The sequence below is a fragment of the Prionailurus bengalensis genome, chromosome C1 (assembly GCF_016509475.1).
Source record: "Prionailurus bengalensis isolate Pbe53 chromosome C1, Fcat_Pben_1.1_paternal_pri, whole genome shotgun sequence".
Classification (NCBI taxonomy): domain Eukaryota; kingdom Metazoa; phylum Chordata; class Mammalia; order Carnivora; family Felidae; genus Prionailurus; species Prionailurus bengalensis.
Genome location: NC_057345.1, coordinates 14017190 through 14041721, shown reverse-complemented (window position 1 = coordinate 14041721; position 24532 = coordinate 14017190). Strand labels below are relative to the sequence as shown.

The window sequence follows — 24532 nt, the reverse complement described above, 5'->3', positions numbered from 1 at the left end:
CTTAGAAACAAAGCTGATTGGTGTTTGGGAGGCTTCGCGTTATAAAATTCCTCCCTCCCATGCAAATCTCGAGAACTCACTATGCCTCTGACAACTGCCGTAGGCACTGGGGATCCAGCAGTGAACAAGATTGAAGTCCCTGCCCTGGGGAAAAAAATCGACATTCTAGGGAAGGGAGACAGACAACAAATAAATTTAAAAGTCACTTCAGTTAGCATAAGTGCTAGGAAGAAATTATGGAGGTACTTCTGATCCACGGATTCACCTTTTGGATGGCAGTGAAGTCAAGCCTGTTTTATACCAAATCCCATGATCTTGTGGGCTTCCCTGTGTTGGGGGGTGGGGGTCCCTGCAAAGCAGCAGGACTGGTGGGGAAGGGGAAACAGCTGGCTCCAGGCAGAACTGCAGGTAAGAAGAACTGGATTCTCAAGGGTCCGTTTTTATCCGGATCCCAAAGAGGCAGTGCGGTGGATCCAGGTGGGACCTGGACTGGCGCTGCCATCAAAGAGTCACAGAGCGCAGATGACCGCGGGTACGGAGCGGGGAGGGCGGGCGCTTCGCTGTCCAGTACTAGTGTGCGTGCATGCCCCCGTGCTGGGCACTGGCTGGAATGCTGAAGGCACTGCCTCCTGTGATCCCCCAAATCTCGATGAGCTGGTTCTCTTATCCCCACTTGCCAGGTAAGGACATTGAGACGTAAAAATGATTTGCCTGAGGCTGCAGGGACGGTAAGCGGTGGAGTCGGGAAGTCGCACTTCAGAGCCTGGTGGCTTGTTCTCTGCCACAATCCGGGATGAACTGGCCAGCAGTGCCAGGGGCGCCAGCCAGTTAGAATGGGATTCTAGACAGAAGTCAGGGCCCCCAGGTGTGAGCTGGTCCAGCGCATTCAACGGTGATGCTTAGGGGAGGGGCTCGTCATGCTGGGCCGGCGCAGGTGCTCAGGGCCGTTCCTCTGGGCCTACAGCAGCAAAGAAGACCACCTCCAGATCCCAGCGGCGTCGGGCGGAAGCTGTTAAAATCTGCCTTGCCGTGGCCGGGGCTTTCTTCCAGGCCCCGTGGCCACTGGTTGCTGAGCAGGGGGTGGGAGCAGAAGGGGGTTATTTGCCACCACAGTGTGCTTTTGGCATGCACTGTCCTTCCTCTTCTGTGTCAGGGTTACCATCAGAGGTGGGGGCGGGGGGGGGGCGGATTTCTGTGGCTGCTGCCTGCTTCTGGTGTGGCCCCTGGGCAGCTTGGTAACCCTGGGCCTCGGCTGTCTGTAATCTGGAAAATGGGGGTAATACATGCCTACTTCACAGGTTGTGTGTGAGCTCTCAAGTTGACCGTCTGTACTCTTGACAGGCCATGATACATGACAGACACTTGGTAGGGGGTAGGATGTTACCGTCACCAAAACTAACTTTGATTCGCCAGCCCCGTTTTGGGGCGCCTGGCTGGCTCAGCCGGTGGACCGTAAGAGTTTTGATCTCAGGGTTGTGAGTTTGAGCCCCACATTCAGTGTAGAGATTATTTTTAAAATAAAATCTAAAGAAAAACAAAAAAGGAAGAAAATAGCCCTGGTGTGTGTGTGTGTGTGTGTGTGTGTTTGTGGGAGCTGGACACAGGTGGTGTATAGGAGTTAGTGGTGCAGGCATCTCTTGGGGGCCTAGGTGACTGGCAGGGGTCCACGTAGAGGGAGCCTCTGCCTCACAGAGGCTGGAGTCTATGTGAGACAGGGTCACCGTCTTCCAGCTGTGCCAGCCAGGGCCTTACAAGCTGCCTGGAAGCACCGTGGGACTCAGCAGGGGTTCCCGGAGAGGCCCCGGAGGCTGGGTGGTCCCTGGGGTGGCAGTCTCCCCACCACCATCTTTCTGGAGGCGATAAGGGTCTTCTGGAGGAACGCGGGAACGGCCGCGGCCGTCTGCCCCCTTGCTGAGCCGCTCTGCTGGGTATCTTTGCCACATGATTTAACTTTTCCATTTGGAAGGGCTGTTGGTGCCGTTGGCAGCCGCTTGCCTGGTAAACGATATGGTGGGGCCTCCATAAACCCAGGCCCATGAAAGGAATAAGTCAGCACATTGAAAATACAGCATGGAAGTGACTCAGGCCTGAAGGAATCCATTTCAGAAAGTGCTGCCATCGCTTCCTGGAATATTTTGGTGGAAATTGATGTTTGAGTTGGGAGGAGGAGGAGGAGGAGGAGGAGGCGGTGGCGGCCAGCGGCCTGGTTACCAGTGGGGCCACGTGTCAGACTCGGCAGCATTTGTCATGGGGTTCAGGCCCTGGGGCCCTCTTTCTCGGTGACATGGCTCCCAGTGGGTCCACCTGAGGTAAGCCAGCTGGAGCTCGGCGCTGGGGGAGGCCGGTGTGTAGCTACCTTTGCAGCAGGTAGGGTCGACTCCGCCAGCCAGCCTGGCAGTGCTTGGCCGGGGGCCTGGAAAGTATTGGAAACTCCACCCAGCATGGGAGCCTGTGGGAGTTCTCCGGCACGGACGGGTTATTCTCAGAGTTCTTTGGATTCCTGTGTATTTCAAATGTTTACCTTCTTCTCAAGACTTGAGCTTGTACTTTGCCCACCAGAGACCAATAGCAAGCATATACATACTTAAATGTACCAGACCACCCTGGCGACCAGGTAATTAACGCTGCACGCAGATTTGGAAGGAAGGCTGTGTTGGAAATCACGCTCCGCTGTAACTCAAGAACAGGTTTCTTTATGGAGGGACACAGTTGGTGTCAGACACATGTGGAAAAGAAAAGAACAGGCCCATAATTCTGGCAGAGTACCAAGGGCCAGATGTTAAATATGCTGACCACGACGTGGCTCTGGTTGCCATTAGCCAACCTGGTTTTGATGTGTTGTTTTAACCCCCCGGTTCTGCCTTTTCCTTTCTTTCTGCCAGGTCCCCAGTCTGTGTGAAGATCTCCTGTCTTCTGTTGACCAGCCCCTGAAAATCGCCAGAGACAAGGTGGTGGGGAAGGATTACCTTTTGTGTGACTACAACAGAGATGGGGACTCGTACAGGTGAGCTCCCACCCCGAGAATGCGGCAGGCATGGTGGGCCGGAGCCCGGGCCGGGCATTGCCACCGGCCTAGCAGCACGAGTCCCACTGAACTTGGACAGTCTCACAGCCCACCGGCCTTCTTTCTCCCTGACTTTCCTCCCTCTCTCCCACCCTTCATCCCTTCCCACCATCCATCCTGCCATCCGGTCAACCACTGGGGTGCTTGTGGGGTGCCTCCAGAAAGCATTGGAGATTCAGCAATGAGCGAGGGCCCCTGCCCTTCCAATCTAACAGGAGGTGGCTGTTGTTACAAAACAGTAATTGCGTTAAGCCATGCCAAGGGCAAGGTATAGGGTGTGCATGTAACGGGGATCTTGAGCGCGAGGAGGGACTGCTTCAGTGAGGGACGTTGGGAGGCAGCTCTGTCCACCAGATCCACAGCTCTCCTTCCTCTTCCCATCGCCGTGCTGAGGGCCCTGCCCAACGAAGTTGATGTTGGCCCCTGCATTGGAGAATCGCCACTCCGGAACAGGCGGTGCACTTAGCAGCTGGTTACTGTGTGATGTGATTCACGCGACCAGGGCCAACCAAGCTCATTCGGAATTTGCAGGCAGCCTAGAAGAGGCTGGGGAAACTCCAGGAAAACTTCCTGACGGAGGTGATGTCTGAGCTAGGTTTTAAGGGTGTCTAGGCGTTCTTCCTGTTAAACATCAAGAATCCCTAAACTGTCCAGCATTTCTGTGATGGATTGCTGTGTGCATTGCCTTGGAGGATGGTGGAGGAATGCAGCCTGCTTTAGGTTTATTTGGAGGCCACACAACCTGGGCTGAGTCTTACAGCTTCGGCCTGATGTTCTCTTGGGGGAGGAGGCAGTGGCTGAGACACGGAAGCAGGGAAAAATTACCTGGAGTCACAACGTTGGCTCCAAACCAGCCCTGGCCCCTGTAGCCACAAGGCCTTTGACAGATGACTTACCATTTCTGGTCTTTAGCGTTCTCACCTCTAACCTGGAAATCGGGGGCTTTGTTCTTTTCGGCAGAACGCGTGGTGACGTCTCTGTAGGCCTGTCCTCTGTGTGCCGGCACTATTTAAGTCCCTTTTCTATGGAGCTTCCGTCCCAGTGAGGAAGCCAAGCGAACGCAGAAGTCAACCGAGACTGTGAAAAGTGAATCGAGAAAATACAAAAGGAGAGGCAGGATGGAAAGTCAGGGACGGTACTTCTGTTAGTGGGAATGTGTGAAATGAGCCTTGATGAGAAGGTTCGGTCATGCGCGGGTCTGGGAGAAGAGCGTTCTGGGTGTAAAGTCCTTGGCTGGAGCTGCGCTGGTCAGGCTCAAGCTTGACTGGAAGGCCGGGGTGGGAGTTGAGGTCAAGGGTGCGGCAGGGCAGGTCCTGCAGGGCCTTGAAGGACATAGCACAGAGCTACGAGGGGTTAAAAGAGGTGACACAGGCCAAGTGCTGAATGGCACGGAACCTGGTGTGAATTACGAAGATTTCATTGATACTGACTTTATGGAGAGACGAGACAAATGTTTTACAGTCGTGCCCCCTTGCCAGCTTCGATTGGAAGTTAGGCCAGGAATAGATTTTGGCCCCGTCCAGACCAGAGACCCGAGTGGAGGTGGTGAGCAGCTGTCTGACTTGAGAGGCCCGTCCCGGGAGTAGAGTCAGCAGCGTTGTTGCGGGGCCGGGGCGTGGAGGAAGCAGCAGTGAGGGGGGATGGGGAGGTGGGGGCCGCTGCGGACTGAGATGAGGAGGACTGTGGGAGGAGCTTGAGATGTCCTTTAGGTAGGACGTGGAGGTGGCAGGTAGGCTGTGGATGGCCTGGAGTTCCTGGGCGAGGGCTGGACGAGGTGGAGATGCCTGGAGGTGCTGTGGCAGCCGGGATGGATCAGGCTCCGCCCTGAAGGGCCAGTCCTCGCTGGAGAGGGGTCCCAGGCGGTGCCGAGTGGTCTGACCGGGCGGCACACCGCCAAGGGACAGGCGGCCCCTCCAGGCACAGGGTTCAGGAAGCTTCCGGGAAGAGGTGGCCCTCGAGCTGACTCTCGCTCACTCAATGTCGTCATTGTATTTCTCTTTTCCACCTGAAAACTCCAGTCCGCTGTGTGCGGCAGCTGGTCCCCGGCAGCCTGTGGGACGGCTGGAATTGTTCCCATATCCAGTGTCCGTGCCCGGGCCGGGCTTCCCCGGTGCCTGCAGCCCCTCCAGGTTGCCCCGCCGGCTCCCGCATTCCTGGGGCACCTCCTGGGGACCTCAGCCAAAGAGGAGCCCAGGGTGTTCAGGACACAGGACTTCTCTTTCCTTTTTCCCTTCTCGGGGTACAACTTCAAGGTCTTCTGATTTCTCTCCACACATTTCCATCCCAACTGTGTTTGATCGTTTGCTTAAATAAGATCCTTATGGCGTGACCATTGCCAGCAGCACTGTTTGAAACCTGTTAGCTCAAACAAAAAGCATTCTCTGAGGGAAATGAAAGGCCTGACTTTTGAAATCTAACCGTTCCTGTCCATCTGTCTTTTTTCAAATGGCCTCCATTTAAGCTCTTAAATGTGTTCTGAGTGCCCCTTCCACTAAGAATATTCTGGGTAATGTTATGATTTTTTCCCCCAGCTACAATTACCCCGGCTCCAGGACTAACGGCTTCAAATGCTGTCGTCTGTGAGCCAGGAGAAATGTGAGTTACAGGCTTCTTGAAAATTCCAGGCCCCCGGTCTGCAAGAGAGATGGGCTCTTGTGTCTAATCAGGTCACCTCCAAATGAAAGCCAGTTGGAGAAGGTCTTCCAGGCCCGCAGGAAGGCGATGGCTGTGTAGCTGGGGAAACGAAGGTCAGGCCCGGGAGTATTCTGGGAAGTCTTGAAAGGGGCACGTGGGGGGCGGGGAGGGGGGCCTCAGATCCTCTTCCACTGCATCTTTGTCTCGGGATCTGCTGCGAGGCCTCTGTTGTTCCTCAGAACGAGTGGAGGGTGGCTCCTTCTCTTCTGGTTGAAGGGCCACCAGCAGAATCCCCTTGGGTCCTTCTTTCCCACCCCGTGCTGTAAGGCTTCGGCCCGTCACCAGTGCTCACCACCTGGGAGCTCTGTGCTGGGCGCAGGGACGTGAGGAGGGCAACATGGGCTCCTTCCCCAGGCGCCCTCGTGGCCTGGAGGAGGGAAGGCTAGGACTGTGGCAGCTGCAGAGATAGACATCTGTATGTGAGAGTGGAGGGTGTGTGTGGGGGGGGGGGGATTTATTCATTCTCTTAAAAGCTTAAGTGAGCATGTGGTTGCATGCCAGCATGTTCTAGGTGCTTAGCGGACAAAGAAGACAGGAAAGACTTGCCTTCTTGGAACCTTGGTTCTGGAGTTGGTTGCCTGAATGAATTCAAATTAAGAAAAATTAAAACAGAGCCCCTCGGTTGCACTAGCCACATCTCAGACACTCAGCAGCCAACCCAAAGATAGTAGCCGCCATTTTGGTCGGTGACAATAGAGAACATTTCTGTCGTGGAGGAGAGTTCTCTGAGCACAGTTTGGGGGAATGAAGAACACGTGCTATAACAGTAAGAACAGACACCTCAGCCACGCTCTAGAAGGGAGAGGCCTTTAGGCAAAGATGAGAGAGTGCTTAGTGTCCGCTTCACAGCTGCTCCCTAAGCTAGATGGGTCCTGGCTTATTGGATAACTCTTCCCTGTGCTGTGTGCCCAGTTCAGGGTGATCACAGAGCTGGCTGCTGGTCAGGGGGCAGAAGGCAGCATCTTACCCGGTTCTTGTGAAGTCTCTGTTCCAACAGAGAGGAAAATGGTGCAGAGGAATGGTCAGCTTGGAAAGAAGGGTTTTCAGACTCCTTGCTTTCGAAGTGGCCGGGGCTACTACTGCCTAGAGCCCCCTTTGGGAGCCAGGCCGATGACTCTTCCCACGCTTGCCCTCTGTGGCCCAGCAGCCGAGAGAGCTGGGGCCTGTGTGCAAAGGCAGCTGGAGGAGTGGCCACCCAGCTCCCTCTGGTTGATTTGTTAGTGATGTTGCCCAGGAGTTGGGGGGGGGGGGGGGCAGTGGGGGCGGTGGGGTGCGGTTGTGATTTGTTTGTAGGGGTGCCCAGGAGTGGGGGGGGCAGTGGGGGCGGTGGGGTGCGGTTGTGATTTGTTTGTGGGGGTGCCCAGGAGTGGGGGGGGGCAGTGCAGTCCCCTGGAAGAATGAGGCTTGTGCACGGAATTCATTAACACTGGGGTTCTGAAGACAGCGATCCCTTTTTTCCGTAAATCAATGCCAAATTGAAAGGTTCTTTGGAACTCTCTGCGATGCAAAGGTTGGTTGTCAGCTGGGGGCGACATGGACAGGCGGTATGCGTTTCTTATGGTGGAGACGTCAAGGGGTTTCCGTCCAGGAGTGGGAAGGACTTTGTCCACAGCCCGTGGCACCCGCACCGCCCCTCCGTTCCTCTCTCCTTTTCATTCTCATTCTTTCTCTGAACTCCACCTGCAGGAATTCATGATTAGGCACTTCCCCTGGAACCCCCTTTCCAGTACTCTCTGTCATTAAGTGCTTTCCTGATGGGGCAAAATACTTTTTTTTTTTTTAACGCGGGAAGTCTTTGGGCTAGAAAAAGGCTGCCTCTCATTACTTGGCTGTCTTTATATGTGCCCGTGGTCTTGGATGTTGGAAGGGTGTCCTGTTCCCATGGAGAACAGGACCCCTCAGGTTTCCTCACATGTAATCAGCAGTTCCTCTGGGGCTGAGTCTCTTGCTGCCTCCGTAACGGACAGCTCCCTTCTCTTATCTTTAGTTGTGTAGGCAGGTCTTTGGATTAAAAGTTTATACAGAACTGCCAGCAGGTCCGAGAGGCGAGAGGGGCGTCTGTTGATCAAACAGGGAAATTAGAAAAGGGGGAAGAAGGTGTCACACCGTTGGCACTTAGTACATGCCAGGCTTTGGTCTGGGCACTCGGTGTGTTTTCTCCTTCGCTCCTCTCAACAGCCTTCTCGTAGCAAATGGTAGCCTCATTTTATACACTCGGAAAGGGAGGCTCAGAGAAGTCAAGATGCTTCCCAGAAGTACACAGCTGATGAGAGATGGCACTCGAGGTCCGTGCCCAGGCCTGTGTGCCTCAAGCCCTTGCTCTGCAAACTCCGAGCAGGGCCTGGAAACTGCTGTGGATAGTGACTTTGCCTCTGAAATGTCAGGCACCTGGGGCTTGGGCTCACGGCTCACGGGCTGTGTCTTCCTGGAACGATTCATGTTATTTCTTTCCCTTCCTCCCCTCCAGGTCACCATGGAGTAACAAGTATGACCCTCCTTTGGAAGACGGGGCCATGCCTTCGGCTCGGCTGAGAAAGCTGGAGGTGGAAGCCAACAATGCCTTTGACCAGTATCGAGACCTGTGAGTTCCTTCCTCCCTTTGCACTCCAGCTCTTGCGGCTTTGATAAGTAAATCACAAAAGGGAAGTGTGACCAGGCCAAACAGCCTTCCTTGAATCTGTCACCTGGCTCACCTAACCGAGCAAAACAGCACTCACGGCAGGATGCTGGGTGTTCGTTTGGCGACCGGGTCGGTTACAGTTGACTTGGTCGGGGGCGGAGCGCTGCCATGCGCAAGCCCCCCGTGCGGGTCCCGTGTTGTGCTTCACAATAACAGCAGGTGCCACTGGGAGCGGCCACTTAATTGATCGACCTTGCAAGGAAAGGCCCCAGAGAAGGTTAGCCTTTGAAGCATTTTTTCCCTAATCAGTAGAATCTCACTGTAAACGTTACGGCCGTAAAATACGCATTGCCCCAAATTGGGTCATTTCAGAGAGGGATCCGCAGAGGTTTCTGTGAAGGGCCTGAGAGCAAGTTAAATTTTAGGGTTCACAGGTCACTTCAGTGTCTGTCCTTTAGTCTCGGTGTTTTCTTTTTGTACATATCGTCCGCTAAAAACCTAAAAACCACCTCTTGAGCCTTGAAGTGGGTGGGATTTGGCCCTCGGGCTGTTTGCCCACCCGGATCTAGGCTGTGGGCAAGAAAGTGGAAATGAGAGAAGCAAAGCATCCGAACCGCCAGAACCGTTGTCCAGCAGCTGGTGGCGGTACACGCGCTGTGGCGATTGCAGGACTCCGGTTTTCAGACAGTTGGAATGGGCTTCCAGCTCACAGCAGATTTGCTCCAACACATTTAACGAAGAATTTCTTTCAGAAGCTGGCTCAGGAGGAAAAGTGACACTTCTCAGGCATACATGCACAGAAAATCCCCATGACGCTTAAGCAGACGCATGAAATACAAAAGCCCGGCTCTAAGGAAGCTGGGAACAGGTGGCCTGAAACAGTTGGGTCGCCCCTGAATGCTTCGCCATGTAATTCACCGTATCTTCGATATCTGTCACACGCCAGTAGTTTACGTACGTTACCTTTCGTCCCTACAAGAACTTCTGGGGAAGAGGGTTGTCCCTTCCTCACAGATGAGACCGTGGGCTCCACGGGATGTCGAGGCAGAGAGCTGGCGCGTGAGTCCGTGTTTGTTCCCACAAACACGAGTTACTGATTTTCACAGTTAAAACCAGTCCTGGTGTTGAAAGTGTTCTCAAGTCCAGAACCACGCCGCCGGAGACCTGCTGCTCGTGCAGTGAGGCGGGGAGGGGGACGCACCACTGTCTCCTCGTGCATCTGTAGTTGGTTTTTACTGCCACCTTTCCCTCCGCCGTCTGCTAGGAGGCCGGCACGGCTCTCCTACGAGAACTCCCAAGTGGAGTCCGTCTCGTGCTGTGGGGATGGTACTGATAATGAGAGGGCAGTGATGCGCGGTGGCCAGCCAGTGACGGTGTGAGCGCTGTGCTCACGGCCTCGCCGGACTCCCCGCCCCCACCCCCCCATCTACTCTCCAGAACAGCCCGCGTGAAAGGATCGTCCCCATTCTGCGAGTGAGTGACGGTCCAGAGAGCCGAAGTACACTGCCCAAGGTCACAGAGCCAGTGAGCAGTGGACCTGGGATGTAAAGTCATCCTTGTCCAGAGTCCAGAGTCTGTTCACTTACTCACCCGGCACTGAAGGTGCCCGCCAAGCACTGGGGGTGCGGCCTCGAACGTGCTAGACCATGTTCCTGCCCTCTCGAAGTGTCCACTGTGGGAAGACGGTTGTGAGCAGGTACCCCGCTGGGTGGTGGGGCAGAGAGTGACTGGCTGCTTTAAGCGGAGCTGTTGGGAAAGCTTCTGCAGGACGTGACCTTGGAGCTGAGGTCTGATGCCCGGAGGGGGCCAGCCACGCCCGAGCCAGGAAAGAGCAGTCTGTCAGGCCGCTTGTGCGGGCGCCTCTTGGATTCTCCAGGGGTCAGAATGAGAGTGGTTCTGATTTCTTTTGGACTTAAGGGTTTGAGTTGTGATTTCCCGAATGAAGTGATTCAGACTCGTGGCCTTGGTCCTGCCCTTTTGGGGCAGACCTAGGGAAGGGCCCAGTTTTGTCTCTGACTTTCTTCCCCCTCCCGTCTTGCTGTTTCACATATGTGATGACACGTGGTCATTGTTAGGCGTGTGCCTTCTGTGGGGTCTTGATTGGCCAGAGCGGTCACCCCGCTCCGGTATAGCGAGGCCTGGGACTCCCTCCCTGGGGGTATCTCCTCACGGCATCTCCTGAAGAGACTTCCCTTCCTGAGCAAATGTCCACCTGAAGGTGTCTGTGAGCCCGTGCCCACCTCTGCAGGGGTGCTGACCCGCTGTGGGCTTGAGGCGGACTGACAGGACGGCTTCCTGCACCCGAGTGGACAAGCCCAGCCCCTGGGGTGCCGTGGCAGGCATGGAATCCAGCCCAGAGGACGCACCTCTGTCCCCAGCAGCGTCTGTGTGGAGAGAGTTCCGGGCCTCTGGGTGAGGGGGGTGCGGGGAGGCCCGCTTCTTCCCGTGTGCCAGCAACCACAGGCCACCACACAGGTGGTGATTAGAGCTGTCACTGGGGACCGAGAGTCGTGTTTCAAACCACCCACTGTTATCAGAGTACTGAGGACACTCTCTCCTGAGACCGTGTGTGAGGAACATTTTCCCAGCTGGACCACACATGACGGGAGTTAAAATGAGACACGTTTCTGGGCTAAAAATTATGAAAACAAATCTTTTTTCCCCCCTCTTCTCTCTTTCCTTTTCTTAATTACCTTTTTTTTTTTTTTTTTTTTAACATCGTGGCACATCGTTCACCTCCAGAAGTTCCATTCTCAGAGTGCCGCGAGTTGGTGGTAGCCACATTGGTGACCACGGTACGGCCCAGAAGGCTGAGCTCTTCTCTGCCCTGTGTTTTTGGAGTAGAGAGAAGTCAGCTGGGGGCTAGGAGGCCTTTCCTCTGCCTTGAGCACAAGCCAGTGGTTACCTGGGTGTTCCGGGGACCGGATCGGTCCATGGGGTGAAGGGGCAGTAGGTCACGCCTTCCCTTTACCCTTCAGCTCTGTCCCTTCCCATTAGAAAGGCTCATTTGTTGTCGCCCCCAGCGAGTGAGGCCACTCAGCCCTCCTTCCGCCTGTCTCCCTGTCGTGTTGGCGAAGGTCGCCGCGAGGGGAGGCGTTCCCCTAGCACTGCCTTGTGTCTGCTGCGTGAGGGGCCGGGAAGAGGCGCAAGGGCGTGCTGCCGTCTCGGGGGCACCCCATTCCATGCTGGAGCTTGGCCTGCGCCCCCATAGGCGTTGAGGAGCCTGGAGAGCAGACTCCTCCCCTGTGCTCACCTGGTCTTGGATTCCCGATGACCCCAGATGTTTCTGATTTCTTGGGTCCTGATGGGTCACAGAGTTAGGACTGGCCTTACCTTGTGCCCGACTCCTTGACCACTGACCCTCTCAAGTGACTGAAGCTGCCAGGCTCCGGCCTGCGGGCTCAGAATCCTTCTGCAGCGAACACTTTCGGGAGCGTGTCGTGTAGACTGCTGGTGGGAAGGGCCCTCGCCGTGCTGGGAAGGCCACTGAACGCAGCCCACAGAGATCCGGAGTGTTCCTTCCTGCCACCCTCCCTGCTGCCGCCCCCGTCGGCTTATGCCTGAAGACCTTGCAGGGATATTTTGTCTTCTGGCAAAGTGGCAGACACCCCTTTCTCCCCTGCTTATCGTGGACCCGTTAACCTCGTTCCTTCTCCTGCTGTTCTCCTCGGGAGAGTGAGTGCCTGAGACCAGAACTGAAACGTGATCCGGGTCAGGCATCTAGAGCCACCCAGGCCTTGCCAGAGAGGGAGTGCTCGCTGTCTCCCCAGAGGCTGCTCTCTGCCCTGAGAGATTACGGCTTCTTCATTAGCATCCTGAGGGAGGGAAAGCCTTGGATTCTATCCTCAGGTCCGGGGTTGGGGGTGGGGGGGTGCTTTCATCCAGGCTGTGTCAAGGCTTTGAGTTTGCAGAGAATTAGAATGAATTATGAGCCCCTGGAACTGATCAGAGTGGTCACAAGGAGGGAGCCGGGGCCAGGGATGGATGGACCCACAGACCCTCCACTTGTAAGGGGCGTGGTGCCCCCTCTCCTGCCTGCATGCACCTTTCCCCCATCATGGAATAAATGTGCCCTCAGTTGGGGTGTGGGCAGGAGGAGCCTTCAAGTAGGAGCCCCTCATAAGCCGATCGGGTCCCTGCTTCCCTGCCTCTGACTCGGGTCCCTCCCATGTTTATTGATGCCCTTTTTTGCCATCATCAGTGGTATGGTGGCAGCTTTCCCCCAGAGGAAGAACTGTCCCAACGACTGTTGATTGTACCACCCAAGCAGCCCTCATTTTAGGTCCAAATAGTCAATTTGCTGCACATGCTTAGGGGACAAGCCTGTTTTGCTGGCGGGCTGGGTGGGGTCGCTGTCTACTCTCAGGCCATCCTGATGGCTCACTGCCCTCGTCCAAGCCCTCCCACCCTGGTCACCAACATCCAGGCTACTCCATTCTCCTCTGCCAAACCCCAAGACGGTTTCCTAGCTGTGATCGTGGGCCTGGCTCAGTCCAAGGAGTGTCCCCGCAGCCTGCGTAGCACCTGGGGACATGGGAAAAGGTAGCAGAAAGGGCAGGCTCTTGGTCGGCTGGCTTATGGGATTGCTTCACGTTCTTTCTTGGCAGAGTTGACTGCTTTTTTAGGCCCAAGCCTAGGGTAGCTCATCGGTCACAAAACCCCATCGCTTGATCTACACGATGCATCTTCCTCGGGGAAGAGTCGGGAGTGGGGATTTCAATAGGGGGCGGCCACCGCTGCTGCCAGGGACCTCGCACTGTGAACCCCAGGATCGGTGCTTTGATTTTTCGGGTTCCCAGGGAAACCTTCCCACCTCTGGCTTTCACACCGGGTCTCACTTTTGCCTCTGTCGGCCTGGATTCTGCTGAGACCAGATGTTCTGACCAAGCGGGCTGGCACTGCTTTCTTCCAGAGATGATTACTCCCGTCTGTGCCAGACATCTTGCCCCGTGCTCTGCGGTCCTTGGCTCTTGGCTTGCAGCAGATAATACCTTCAAACATGCGGTTGCAATTTATTGGCCTTATAAGTTAATTTTAGTGGGTGTGCAATTGATTGAAATCAAAGCTTAATGAAGGCCAGAGTCTGGGGGGTGGAGGAGCTGGGTGGGAAGGCGTTTCGTGTTCTTCCCTTGCTTCGGGTCTGAGATAATCTTCAAAAGATTTAATTAGCTTTTCTAATCAGCTCTCCTTGTCTGGAAGAAGTTTATAGAATGAAACAAGGCTGGCGTCCCTGTGGCAGTCCAGAAACCCACAAGCCTCTCTGGGAGCGGCCAGGGTGCTGGGTGGACGGGCTGCCCCCAGCTCCCTGCCTTTTCTCCCCTCTCTGGGGCCATGCACGAATTGTGGTTATTTCTGCCTCTTCCTTCTTCCATCCTGTCCCTCTGTCATTTGACATTTGGGCAACACTGGCCCTGGAGGGGCACGGCATCCACATTTGTGTGTGAAAAAAGTTTATCGCCTTGGTTTCCCGAATCCTTGGAACTTCATGTTCCCGGCTGCCTCCCCAGACCTTGCACCCGGGGCCCCTGGGGTCTCCCCGCTTCACTGGACCTGAGTGGCCGGCTGTGGAATCAGGAGGAGCCGGGCCTTGAAAGGGCCTGGACTTCCTTCTCTGTTCTGCCCTTACTCACTCACTGACTCTGGGCAAGTATGTGAACGTTCTGAGCCTCTGTTTCCTTGTCTGTTGAAGAGGTGCCCCCTGCCCTCTGAGGGGTGAGGGGGGCATTCAGTGAGGTGCTGTTCATAAGGCTCCTCTTGCACCGACTTGAGCGTGACAAGATTATTCTGGTTTGGCGGTAGTTATCCTGTGGATGTTTCACGTCCTGGGCCTTTTATGGTTGTGGGTATGAGGTGGCCTTGGGTGCAGACGTGGTGAGAGAGCAGGCCGTGTCACATCACCAGCCACACTGGAAGGCTGTGGGTTCTGGTCGGGGCTCAGCTACTGGCCCGCAGTGAGACCTCAAGTAAGTTCTGTCTCGAAAACGGAGTGAAGTGGTTCCCATCTGTGGCGATGGGAGAGAGTACTTACCATCGTTCCACAGATATTAAGAACCTTCTGTGCCCTGAGCACAAGGCACACCAGGGAGTGGGTCGGGTGCAGCCCCTGCCCTCATGGGGCTCACTTTTTTTATTACCATTTTTTAAAAATTTTTTTTATGTTTGTTTATTTTTGAGAGAGAGAGCGCGCACGCGCGTGCATGAGCGGGGGAGGGGCAGAGAGAGAGGGAGACCCAGAACCTGAAACGGGTTCCAGGCTCTGAGCTGTCAGCACAGAGCCCGACGCGAGGCTCAAACTGGACGCTCAACCGACTGAGCCACCCAGGGCTTTATTATTATCATTTTAGAGAGAGAGAACACAAGTGGTGGAGAGGGGCCAAGCGGGGGATGGGTGGAGAGAGAAAATCCCAGGCAGACTCTATGTTCATCCTGGAGCCCGACGTGGGGCTTGATCCCACAACCCTGGGATCATGACCTGAGCAGAAATCAAGAGCCGGCCGCTTAACCGGCTGAGCCGCTCAGGCACCCCCAACACGGGGCTCACATTTTAACAGAAGTTGAAGAGGTGCAGGTGCACACCCGAGGAAGGGAACAAAGTGCTTGCGTGATTTGCTGAGTGATGTGAAGGACCAAACCCAGGTGTGGAGGCAGGAGAGCAGAAGAGCCTGACTTTAGATAGGGGGGTACGAGCGTGCGTTGATGATAGTGGGTTTGCCCTTGCTCAGGAGAGAGTTCGAGTAGCCGGTGTGGCACTTCTGTCCTTGCAAGGCTCGCCCTTGGCCGGCGTCCAGGAGCTTGGTTTTCAGGGAGGGTCCCCACCATTCCCTGATAAGAATGGCGCGTGTTGCTTAAACTCTCTCCACAAACCCTGTGGTTTATGCTGAACTCCTGCTTCCCTCTGGGAGCCTGGAATTTTGTGTGTGCTGGGTAGGGAGCACTCTACCCATAAAAATCCTGGTCACCGGGTCTGATGAGCGTCCCTGTAGACAGCACCTCACACAACTCATTGCTGGAGGAATGGAGCACGTCCTGTCTGACCCCAAAGAGGAGTCACGAGCTCTTGAGAGCTTGTGTCTGGTTTCCTCAGGTCCTCCCCCTCGTGCCTTCTCTTCGGCTACTTCTGCCCTGTCTCCTTCCACTGGAATAGCTCCTGGAGGGGAGGAAGACTCTGTGCTGAGTCCCGTGAGCCTCTTAGTGAATCACTGAACCTCGGGTGGTCGTGGAGAGCCCGGGCTCAGCCGTGGAGCCTGGCAGGGGCGGAGGGCACGCTCAGCCGTGGAGCCTGGCAGGGGCGGAGGGCATGCTCAGCCGTGGAGCCTGGCAGGGGCAGGGTGGGTGAGCCAGTGCTCTGAGCAGTGGGAGTCACTCGGGCTGTGGTTCCTGGGCTGTGGGGTCACTTGAGTGGAGGCTGGAGCAGGGTGTGAGCAGTAGTGAGAGGAACCCAGGCCCTTGTGGGACATGGGCTTTGGGTGTCATTCTCAGTGCACCAGGAAGGGTCTGGAGGGTCCCAGGGGAACATAGGCCAGCTCTGAAGTGCATCCCCAGAAACTCTCCATAAGTGATTTGGAGGCTGAATTGGAGAGGCCTGAGTGGAAAGATCCCACCCCAGACTTCCCCCTTAGTCTGGCTACTGGGTCCCAACTACTCGTCCCTCAGTCTGGCCGGGTAAAATCTGTAGCTTTAAGGTCACCCAGTGCCTTCCCACTACCAGAAATAGCTGGCCATTACCTTCAGTCTCTGGAGTGTGAAGTGGTGGGGAGATAATTCAGAAAGTCCTGGAGCTTGATGAGACCTGGGCCATTTGGTCAGATAGGTCTGAACGGCTCATGATGCGTGAAGCTTTCTGTCCCTGCACGAAGCTGCAGGCCGCGCTCCAGGGACTGCGGGTGAGGACAGGGTTTGTGTCTGGCTTTCCACTTGTCGGCAGTGTAATCAGTACTTGGGTTTTCACACGTATTATTTGTATCTTCAGCCACGCGTACGGAGGGCCTCTGGGAACCCACCCGGCCTGCCGCAGCCTTGGGCTTGTGTGAAAGCTCTGGGAGCAGTTAGTGGGGAAACCCGGGCCCCCCTCAGTCGTGCCGTTTTAATTGGCTAGGGAGACGGGCCGAGAGAGAGGCCTGTCTGCCTTCCAGGGGAGCGGAGCTGGTCCGTGTCCTGCCCCCACAGTGCGAGGTTCAGCTGTCCCGTGACCGCCACTCTGACACAGACACTGTCCGCTGCGGCTTCCGGAGCCCCTGAAGAGAGGGTCTAGACCAGCCTGCAAGCCGCCCCCAGCCTGGAGGCGGGTGGTGGGAGTGACCATGGCAGGGCCCCATCATCTGTCACCCACCATCCTAAGGCCGCGGCTCAGGGTTTGGCTGCCCTGGCACGCCATCTGATTTTCATCTGCTAAAAGAAAGTCAAAAAGGGGCACCTGGGTGGCTCAGTCAGTTAAGTGTCTGACTCTTGATTTCTGCTCAGGTCATGATCTCACGGTTCCTGAGATCAAGCCCCACATCAGGCTCTGCACTGACAGTGCACTGTCAGTGCAGAGCCTCCTTGGGATTCTCCCTCTCTCTCTTTCTCTCTCTCTTTCTCTTTCTCTCTCTCTCTCTTTCTCTCTCTCTCTCTCTCTCTTTCTCTCTCTCTTTCTCTCTCTCTCTCTTTCTCTTTTTCTCTCTTTCTCTCTCTCTTTCTTTCTCTCTCTCCCTCCCCCCCCACCCCTCACCCATGTGTGCACTTTCTGTCTCTGTAAAAATAAATTTTACCAAGAAAATGGAGGAAGGTCAAATGGAAAGCAGGAGTGTGCAAAAAAGAAGTTTGTTTATAAACACAGTCCCCCGAATCAGCATCGGCGACTCCGATTCCTCCAGAAATCTTGGCTTCTGGCAAGCACATGTCACACGGTCACGCTTGGATCACGCAGTTGCACGTCTTGGGGTGAAGACCCCCATCGGGAAGGAAGGACCAGCTCCCCTCAGTGATCAAGCTGTGCTCCTGGCTGAGCTGCCTCCCGGACTCCTGGTAGACCCATCTTTTCTGGGAAGCTGCTTTGTGCACGAATCAAGAGTGGGTGGTCTTAACAAAGGCTCAGCCAGCAGACCCTAGCTGCCTTATCAAGGTGGAGGATCCTTCTCTTCTTTCCAGAATTCCCAGTGTGGTGGGCCCCAGCCGCCAGGCCATGCACCGTCGTCTCCTGCTTTCTTTTCCCAGACCAGCGTGGTATACGGTGGTGGTGTTGTGCTTGTGTGTGTTCATCTGAGCCAAATTCAACCTCACGGGTTCAGCCAGGGCCCCTGAGCCCCGCTGCCCGCCTGCACTGCCACGGTGCCCCTTCGGGTCCCAGCGGCCCTCTTCTCAGCCCTGTGGCTTGGGCGTGTTTCTTTCACTCTCTGGGTTTCGGTTTTCTTAGCTGTAAAATAACATACGCAAAGCCCTTGACACAGAATGGGTTCCCCACAATGGCAGCCCTTGATGACTGTGATGGCTCTGTGACTCCAGACGGCCAGGATGGTCGCAGGGTTCCGGAGAGCCCGGAGACAGTCACTGTGGCGCCGAGCGTGGACGGCTGGGTCAGATCCCAGAGCCAGATCTGCCGCCCCTGCGGGCGGCACCCTTGTTTCTAGAGAGACCTTCGTCGTGTCTCTGTAAGTAAAAAAAAAAAAAAAAAAAAAAAAAAAAAGAAAAAATTAAAAACCTTGTAAAGAGGCTGTAAAGGGCTGCGGCCGTGGTCCAGATGTGCGCTTCAGAATGCAACTGGCGTTAAAGTCACACGTGCCTAAGCCGATCGGTATGTTTGCTCAGGGGATTGTCGCACCTGTGTGCCCTGGAAGGCATTTCCACAGAATACCTGTGCCGTGTCCACGGGCAGACTCGGACACGTTCGGCAGACCGCGGTGGGAACAGCTGGTCTCCACACACCCGCGGGGGCAGCGGGGGTCTCAGCCGCGGGTCTGCCAGCCCAGACCCAAGGGCCGGCCTTTCTCCATTTTGTGCAGAGCCGGCTCCAGCCCCCAGGGAGAGCAGACCAAGGTTAGGAGGAGGGAGATCTTCCCTTCTCGGCCCAGAGAGAAGGAGCCTCAGGGAGACGAACAGCCCCCCCCCCCCCCCCCCCCCCCCCCCCCCCCCCCCCCCCCCCCCCCGCCGGTGGTTTCGTGGATGCATCCGAATGGAGGCTGGTACACCAGCGGCTGGGGCTGGGAGGGGGAGCCCGCATTTCCCAGACCCTCGTGGTTGTGGCTGTCAGCCTGTTCTGTGGCTCTCTGTGGGCTTTCCAGATGCCGTGGCCGTCGGGCAGCACCCACGTCCTTCTGTTGGACGGGGAGGACTCTTCACCTCTCAGTGGTGGCCAGTTTGGAGCCAACGAGAGAGGAATGTTGGTCTGCGCTGCAAGGAAGGAGGCCCAGTTTTAGATGCCGCTCCAAGCAAATTGGAGAGTTTTCTTCTTTCCTGGCGTGGAATTGAATTGTTCCCACCCGTGGGTACCAGGTGCCTTCTTATGTTGTAAGGACGTTTAAGGATGATCAGAAAAACAAACTGCTGCTGGTAGCTGGGAATTTTAGTTTCTTTTTTCCGGCTGGGAGGAAACAAGAAGGTATTGTTCTGGGGCCAAACTTGAGCCGCTAGTGAAATGGCTCTGCCTCTGGGTTTCCTTCTCCCTGTCTTTGCCGTGAAGTCAGTCAGCGAGCCTGAGGGCTTCCATCTGAACAAGCACCCACATGACCTCCTTGTTACTGTCGTGACCAAGTGCCAGTCACGGTGAAGAGTGTCCCCCCAAGTCTTAACCGCTGCTACGCGGGGAGATCCCAGAAGCACCACAGACCACGGCCGAGACACAAGGGCACAGAGTAGGGAAGGAAGAACCTCCTAGAATCTTAACAGTTTGGGACATTTTAAGGGACAGCCTTCCTGGCTTCAGACAGAATACCAGAAGGATTCCTCTTGTTTTCATTGGACTGACAGTAAACATTTCTATACAGTGTGAACCCTTTGCCTGGCATCTCGGCCTGCGCACATCATCTATCCCCTCTGTCCCTCCCTCATCCACCCTGATGGCCCCTTCATCTCCAGTCGGATCAGAGCCCGTGGGAATTCCCACCTAGATACTTCCAACCCCCAACTCGGAAGAAGTGTCCAGACCACGTGCGTCCTTCCAAGTCGACCATCACTTTCTCCACAGGAGGGTCACCCCAGCCGCCAGGACTCTCTAGAGCTGGTTGGGAGAGCTCATTCCCTCAGTTTGGAACTTGGTCCTAGACTCCCCTGGTTGCACCCGACCTCTGTGTGTATTCCCACATGCAAAGACCTCCGGGAAGGGTGGCTTGGATGGGACATGGACGACAGACAGCAGGCTCCAAAGCCCCACAGATACACTGAGGTGGTGAAGCCATGTCTTTGAGATTAAGTAGAACAGATATGAGTGGAAAGTGGTATTCTCAGGTCCGTGCACCAAGGTCTCAAAAATACAGGACACGGGAGACAATTTTATGACAGTGTGTAAGAAAACACATTCCGGGAGGGATGAGCACGAGCTCGTATGTGTCATCACGAGTGCGGCGTGGTGGCCAGGAAAGCTGCCTCACTCCTGGGCTCCCGAATGGAGAAGCTGCCTCTGCCCCCAGAGCTGTGCTGGGCTCCGCCATACATTGGTCAACACCGGGTGCTGACGTCTGTTCTCGGACCCTTACCGAAGGGGATAAGCAAGGGGTCGGGGCTTAAATTCACGTCTTAGGAGGAATAAGATAACGGGAAGGCCACGACAGAGGAGTCTTGGGGTTTACGTAAGCTATTTTTAGATATTTAAAAGGATTACTGGAGGGAAGAGCATTAAGTTCTTATTTTGTGTGGTTCTGGTGGGCAGTGGGTGGAAGTTTTCACTCTAGCCCTGTGAGAACTAGTCAGACTGTCCAAAATGAAAATGATGGCTTTGGTAAAAGTAGTGAGTTCTCTGTCACTGGAGGCGTGCAAGCAGAATCCTGACCAACTTGATGAAGGTGTTAGTAATGTGCACTGTGGTGCTCAGGGGGTACCTCATACGGGCGCTGGTGCAGCCACCAAATCCTGGGCAGCCGAGCCGGGTAAGACCCTGGTGAGTCTGTGACCCAGCTGCCTCATTTTGCAAATGGGAAAACAGTCTTTGCACCACCTTGGTGCCAAATAAATGTTCCTTGCCTTCTCCTGGCTTATTTAATGAAGCCAACTGCAGAAGGAGGCCCCTCACACTCTAGCATCTAGGGGCCTTATGATGCCCCCACCTTCTCTGACCTTGGGGGTGATGGCCTGGGCCTCCACGTCAGACATGACATTGCACTGCCAGAGGGCCGCGTCTGCTGCAGCCCCCCGGCCACATAGAGCAAAAAGAGCACATCCGAGTGAGGCCAACAAGGGCCCGCTCCCGGCAGGTCTGTCCTGGATGCCGTTCTTCTGGGAGGGTCGTGGCGTGTGACTCATTAGCTGCCGGGGCCTCTGTATTAGAAGCGTGGATCCGGCTCTTCTCCCCGGGGGGCAGTTTGAAAGGAAGGAGTGAAAGCCGACGAGGTCCCATCCATTCCAGTCCCGTCTTTCCTGTTACATTTGCAGCCCAGCACTGGCCAAGACTGGGGATTGGGTAATTCATACTTAGAGCTCAGATTCCCGGAACAAGTTTCCATGCTGGGTCTCCACGCACAGCTCGGCTGCACACACTCCGTGAAGCTTCAGGAGCTGAGATGTTTTCTTTTCTTCAGCTTTTGTGAAGTAGGTCATTTTGAGTGTGAAGTATGTGAAGAATTATGTTTTCCCTCTTCTGTCCGCTACGCCTCCACCCAGAAGTCCTGTGGTTGGAGAGTTATGGACCCAGAATCTGTACCCGTGACTATGACATGATTCGAGTGCAAGAGTCATTTGCAGGGAGGAATGATACTGAACTCTGAGGAGTCGGGCTTTTAGTTGGTCCAGGTTCAGGGATGTAGCTGGTGATAGGGAGTAAACTTGAGCAGATGATGCTTAAGTGTAATTGACTGTGCGGGTAAATGTGAGCCCACTTGCTGGGCTGGCTGCTTACCCCCAGCTCCTCCAGGGCAGAGGTGGCCCGTGGTGCCCCGATCTTCTGGACTTTATGAACCTGGATCTGCCTGTTGTGCTCAAGTACTGGTTTTCAGAGGACCGGACTTAGGGAGCCGGTGCACGGTGGCCCCATCTTAGACCTAGCTGTCCGAATTCTCTGCAGTTCCATTGCCTTAGGAAATGTTCACCCTTGGGACGCCTGGCTGGCTCAGTTTGTAGGGCACGTGACTCTTGATCTCGGGGTTGTGGGTTTGAGCCCCACGTTGGAGGCAGGTATTACTTTGAAAAAGTAATAATTTAAACAAATCAGTTTTAAAAAAGTTGTCTTCTTTTTTTTTAAAGAGAAGGAAGCGTTCACCCTTACTGGGAAAGTCTTGGAAGCCACTGAGACCACGGAGCCCTGTGGTGGATGGTGGAAGGGGTTTGCTTTTTCAGTGGACACCAGCACAGTTTGATTCCAGCGTGTCATTTCCCCACTGCGGGTGTCCCTGGAGCCTTCAGAGGCACCGCTGCCTCATGGTTCAAGACTTACCAGGGTGGCTTCTCCCCAGTCCCCCTGCAGAGTGTCCCTGTGTTGTCCAGCTAAGACATCATTCATCCCCTTCACCTGAGTCTATGTGGGTTTCAGGGCCAAGAAAAGCCTCTGCTCTCGTCTTCAGGCCTCCATGTTTTAAAGTTCTCAGAGCTGGGGGCACCTCGGTGGCACGGTCGGTTAAGCACCTGCCTGTTGATCTCAGCTCAGGTCCTGATCTCACAGTTTGTGAGTTTGAGCCCTGTGTCGGGCTCTGTGCTGACGGCACGGGGTCTGCTGGGGATTCTGTCTCTCCTTCTCTCTGCCTCTTCTCTGTTTGTGCGTGCTCTAAATAAACAAACAAACTAAAAACAATTTTTTTTTTAGATAAATAAAGTTCTCTGAGCTGCCCACTTGACCAGAGAGCCCACCGCAGGAACTCTGGGCCTTGCCTCTCGAGCTCACACAGCAGTGTCGTGGCAGTTGGTACGGGGCCCGTCCTCCCTCCCTCCCTGGAGGGCTGGGGCTTTAGAAATGATCAAGCGCTGGCCTGCTCTCGGTCCCGGCCACGTTGGATCATTCATTCACATTGACGTGCGAGGCCCGAGAGCGGGTCGCTGGCGATGGTGGAGCCACCTTATTGAAATGGCATGTTAGCATTTAAACAATATTAATACTATTTGACTCATTAAATATACAAAGGCCGGTTAAAGTGCTTCCATGTGTGTGCTGTTAGTTCTGGCGGGCGACTCCTCAGATGGCTTTATGTGGTTTCAGACAACATTTTAGCACATTCTTAAAATACCCACAAAAGCCTTTATGTAAAAACTCATAAATGTGAGCCACATAAAAATTATTTTTTTCCTGCTTCATGTCATTATGATCAAAGTACAGTAGGTAAGAATAAATTTTCAAAAACTTGTTGAGGTCCCTGTTTAATTAATGCTTCACTCGCAGAGCCAAGCTGTAAACCACGTAATGGGGGGCTGTCTGCATGCCCCGCAGTCACCCCGCCACCAACCTGCTCACCGCGGTCCTTGACGGCACTTGTCGGGGAGGCCGGTGTTTCTGGGAGATTCCGAAACGGCCCTTCTGATCACTCAGTCCTCTGCTCCCTTTGTCTTGGAGCATCAGGTTGGGACTTGCTGGCTCCCCAGTCCCCGGAGATGCCTTTTGGTGAATGGAATGCAGGCCCGTTGTTGACTTGCTGTGTGTTGGGGCCATATGCCTGCGGAGGCCGGGTTTCAGCACGCCTGCCTCACCCCGGTGAGGAACACCCCGATGGGAGAGGGAACAGATTCAAAGTGAGGTCAACGGCGTCGCCTCCGACCCTGCTGCCATTGCTTTATTACAAGTCAAATCGACTGTAAGTTAGGCTGCTGCCCAGTGGACTAGTACCTGGGCTGTTAAAAACAGTGAGAGATCATGGGGCCCTCTGGAAAAGTGCTGACGATCCTGTGCCAGGCGAAAAGGCCGAGCTCAACGCAGTACCGTTGCTGTGCTTTTCGTTATATAAAAATTACGCACCCGGACAAGGACTGGAAGGGGATTTGGAAAAAATCAGATTTATGGGATACGTTGATATATGGTATTGTGGGCTAATTTTTAAATTTCCTTGTTTTGTAACTGTTCTTGCAGTGAAGTTTTTAATTTTGGAGAAAGGAATAGCAACCCACATAGGAGTCAGAGTTGTGTTTGTGTTTTTACCTCATTTGTCTCCGACTTGAAACTTTGTCCGGGTCAGTGTGGCCCAGAGAGGAGGCTGAGGATCCCGGGGAGAGGCTGCCCAGAGTGGGAGCCAGGCCACCGGGCGGGACGTTGGGGTGGAAACGGCCAGTTCCACCGTATAAAACATGAATGTAGAGGTTTTGTTTTCTGGAAGAAAACAAGTCCAAGGGACGGGACCGAGGGGAATCGACTGTAGGCTGCTTGGTGCTGTGGAGCTGGTCTCTACGTGGTGACCAGGGCTGTGAAACCACCAGGGTCTCTCCTGGTTCCCTTCCAGGGCTGCCTGGCCCGCTTTCCCCAGTACGCTAGGGCACAGAGGGCGCACAGCCTGGACAAGACCACCGCCGCCGTCTGGTCACGGAGACCAGGGCCACGAGCCATGAGAGGCCGAAGGGTGAGAGTGACTGCGGGCATCAAGCCTTCAGAAGGGATTATCGGCCCCTCCTTTTTGCCAGCAAAGAAAAGCCACAGTTTTTAGAGCTGTTGTTTCTTCCCTTTTGATGTGGGGCCGCGCTCCCCACAAGCAGACTGGAGGGGAAGCCGTGCATTAGAACCCTGCCCTCCGTCCTCAGCAGGACTGGGCTTGGTGGGGCTCTTCTTCCCTAGTGTGCTGGTGTGCCTCCTGATGAATATTCAAGCTGCGGGAGCCACCAGAGCCCAGGAGTACGGGCCAGAAAGGCTTCCCAAGCCCCTGGTTGGAGCTCACCCGAGCACCGCAGGGGCCCTGTTCTAGAGACCGCTGGATCTCCAGGAAGAGAGGTAGGGCCACAGGTCCTAGACCGGAATACATCTCGTTACCACCCCCCATCCCCAGAGAGTGGGGTGTGGACAGACTAGGAGCAAGACAAGGAACCTTCCTGAGTGGGGTCCCTGAGTGTGGATTTCTTGGAGG

At 55.1% G+C, this 24532-nt stretch overlaps 1 protein-coding gene across 4 annotated transcripts in view; it reads left to right on the top strand.

Annotated features, from left to right (window-relative positions):
• Positions 1-24532, top strand: part of CAPZB (capping actin protein of muscle Z-line subunit beta) — a 133737-nt gene that overhangs the window by 90601 nt on the left and 18604 nt on the right. For all 4 annotated transcript variants that reach the window (XM_043573919.1, XM_043573917.1, XM_043573918.1 and 1 more), the window contains exons 3-4: positions 2883-3004; positions 8226-8339. In XM_043573919.1, coding sequence (XP_043429854.1) covers positions 2883-3004; positions 8226-8339 — 236 coding nt within the window. The remainder of the gene's footprint in view (positions 1-2882; positions 3005-8225; positions 8340-24532) is intronic.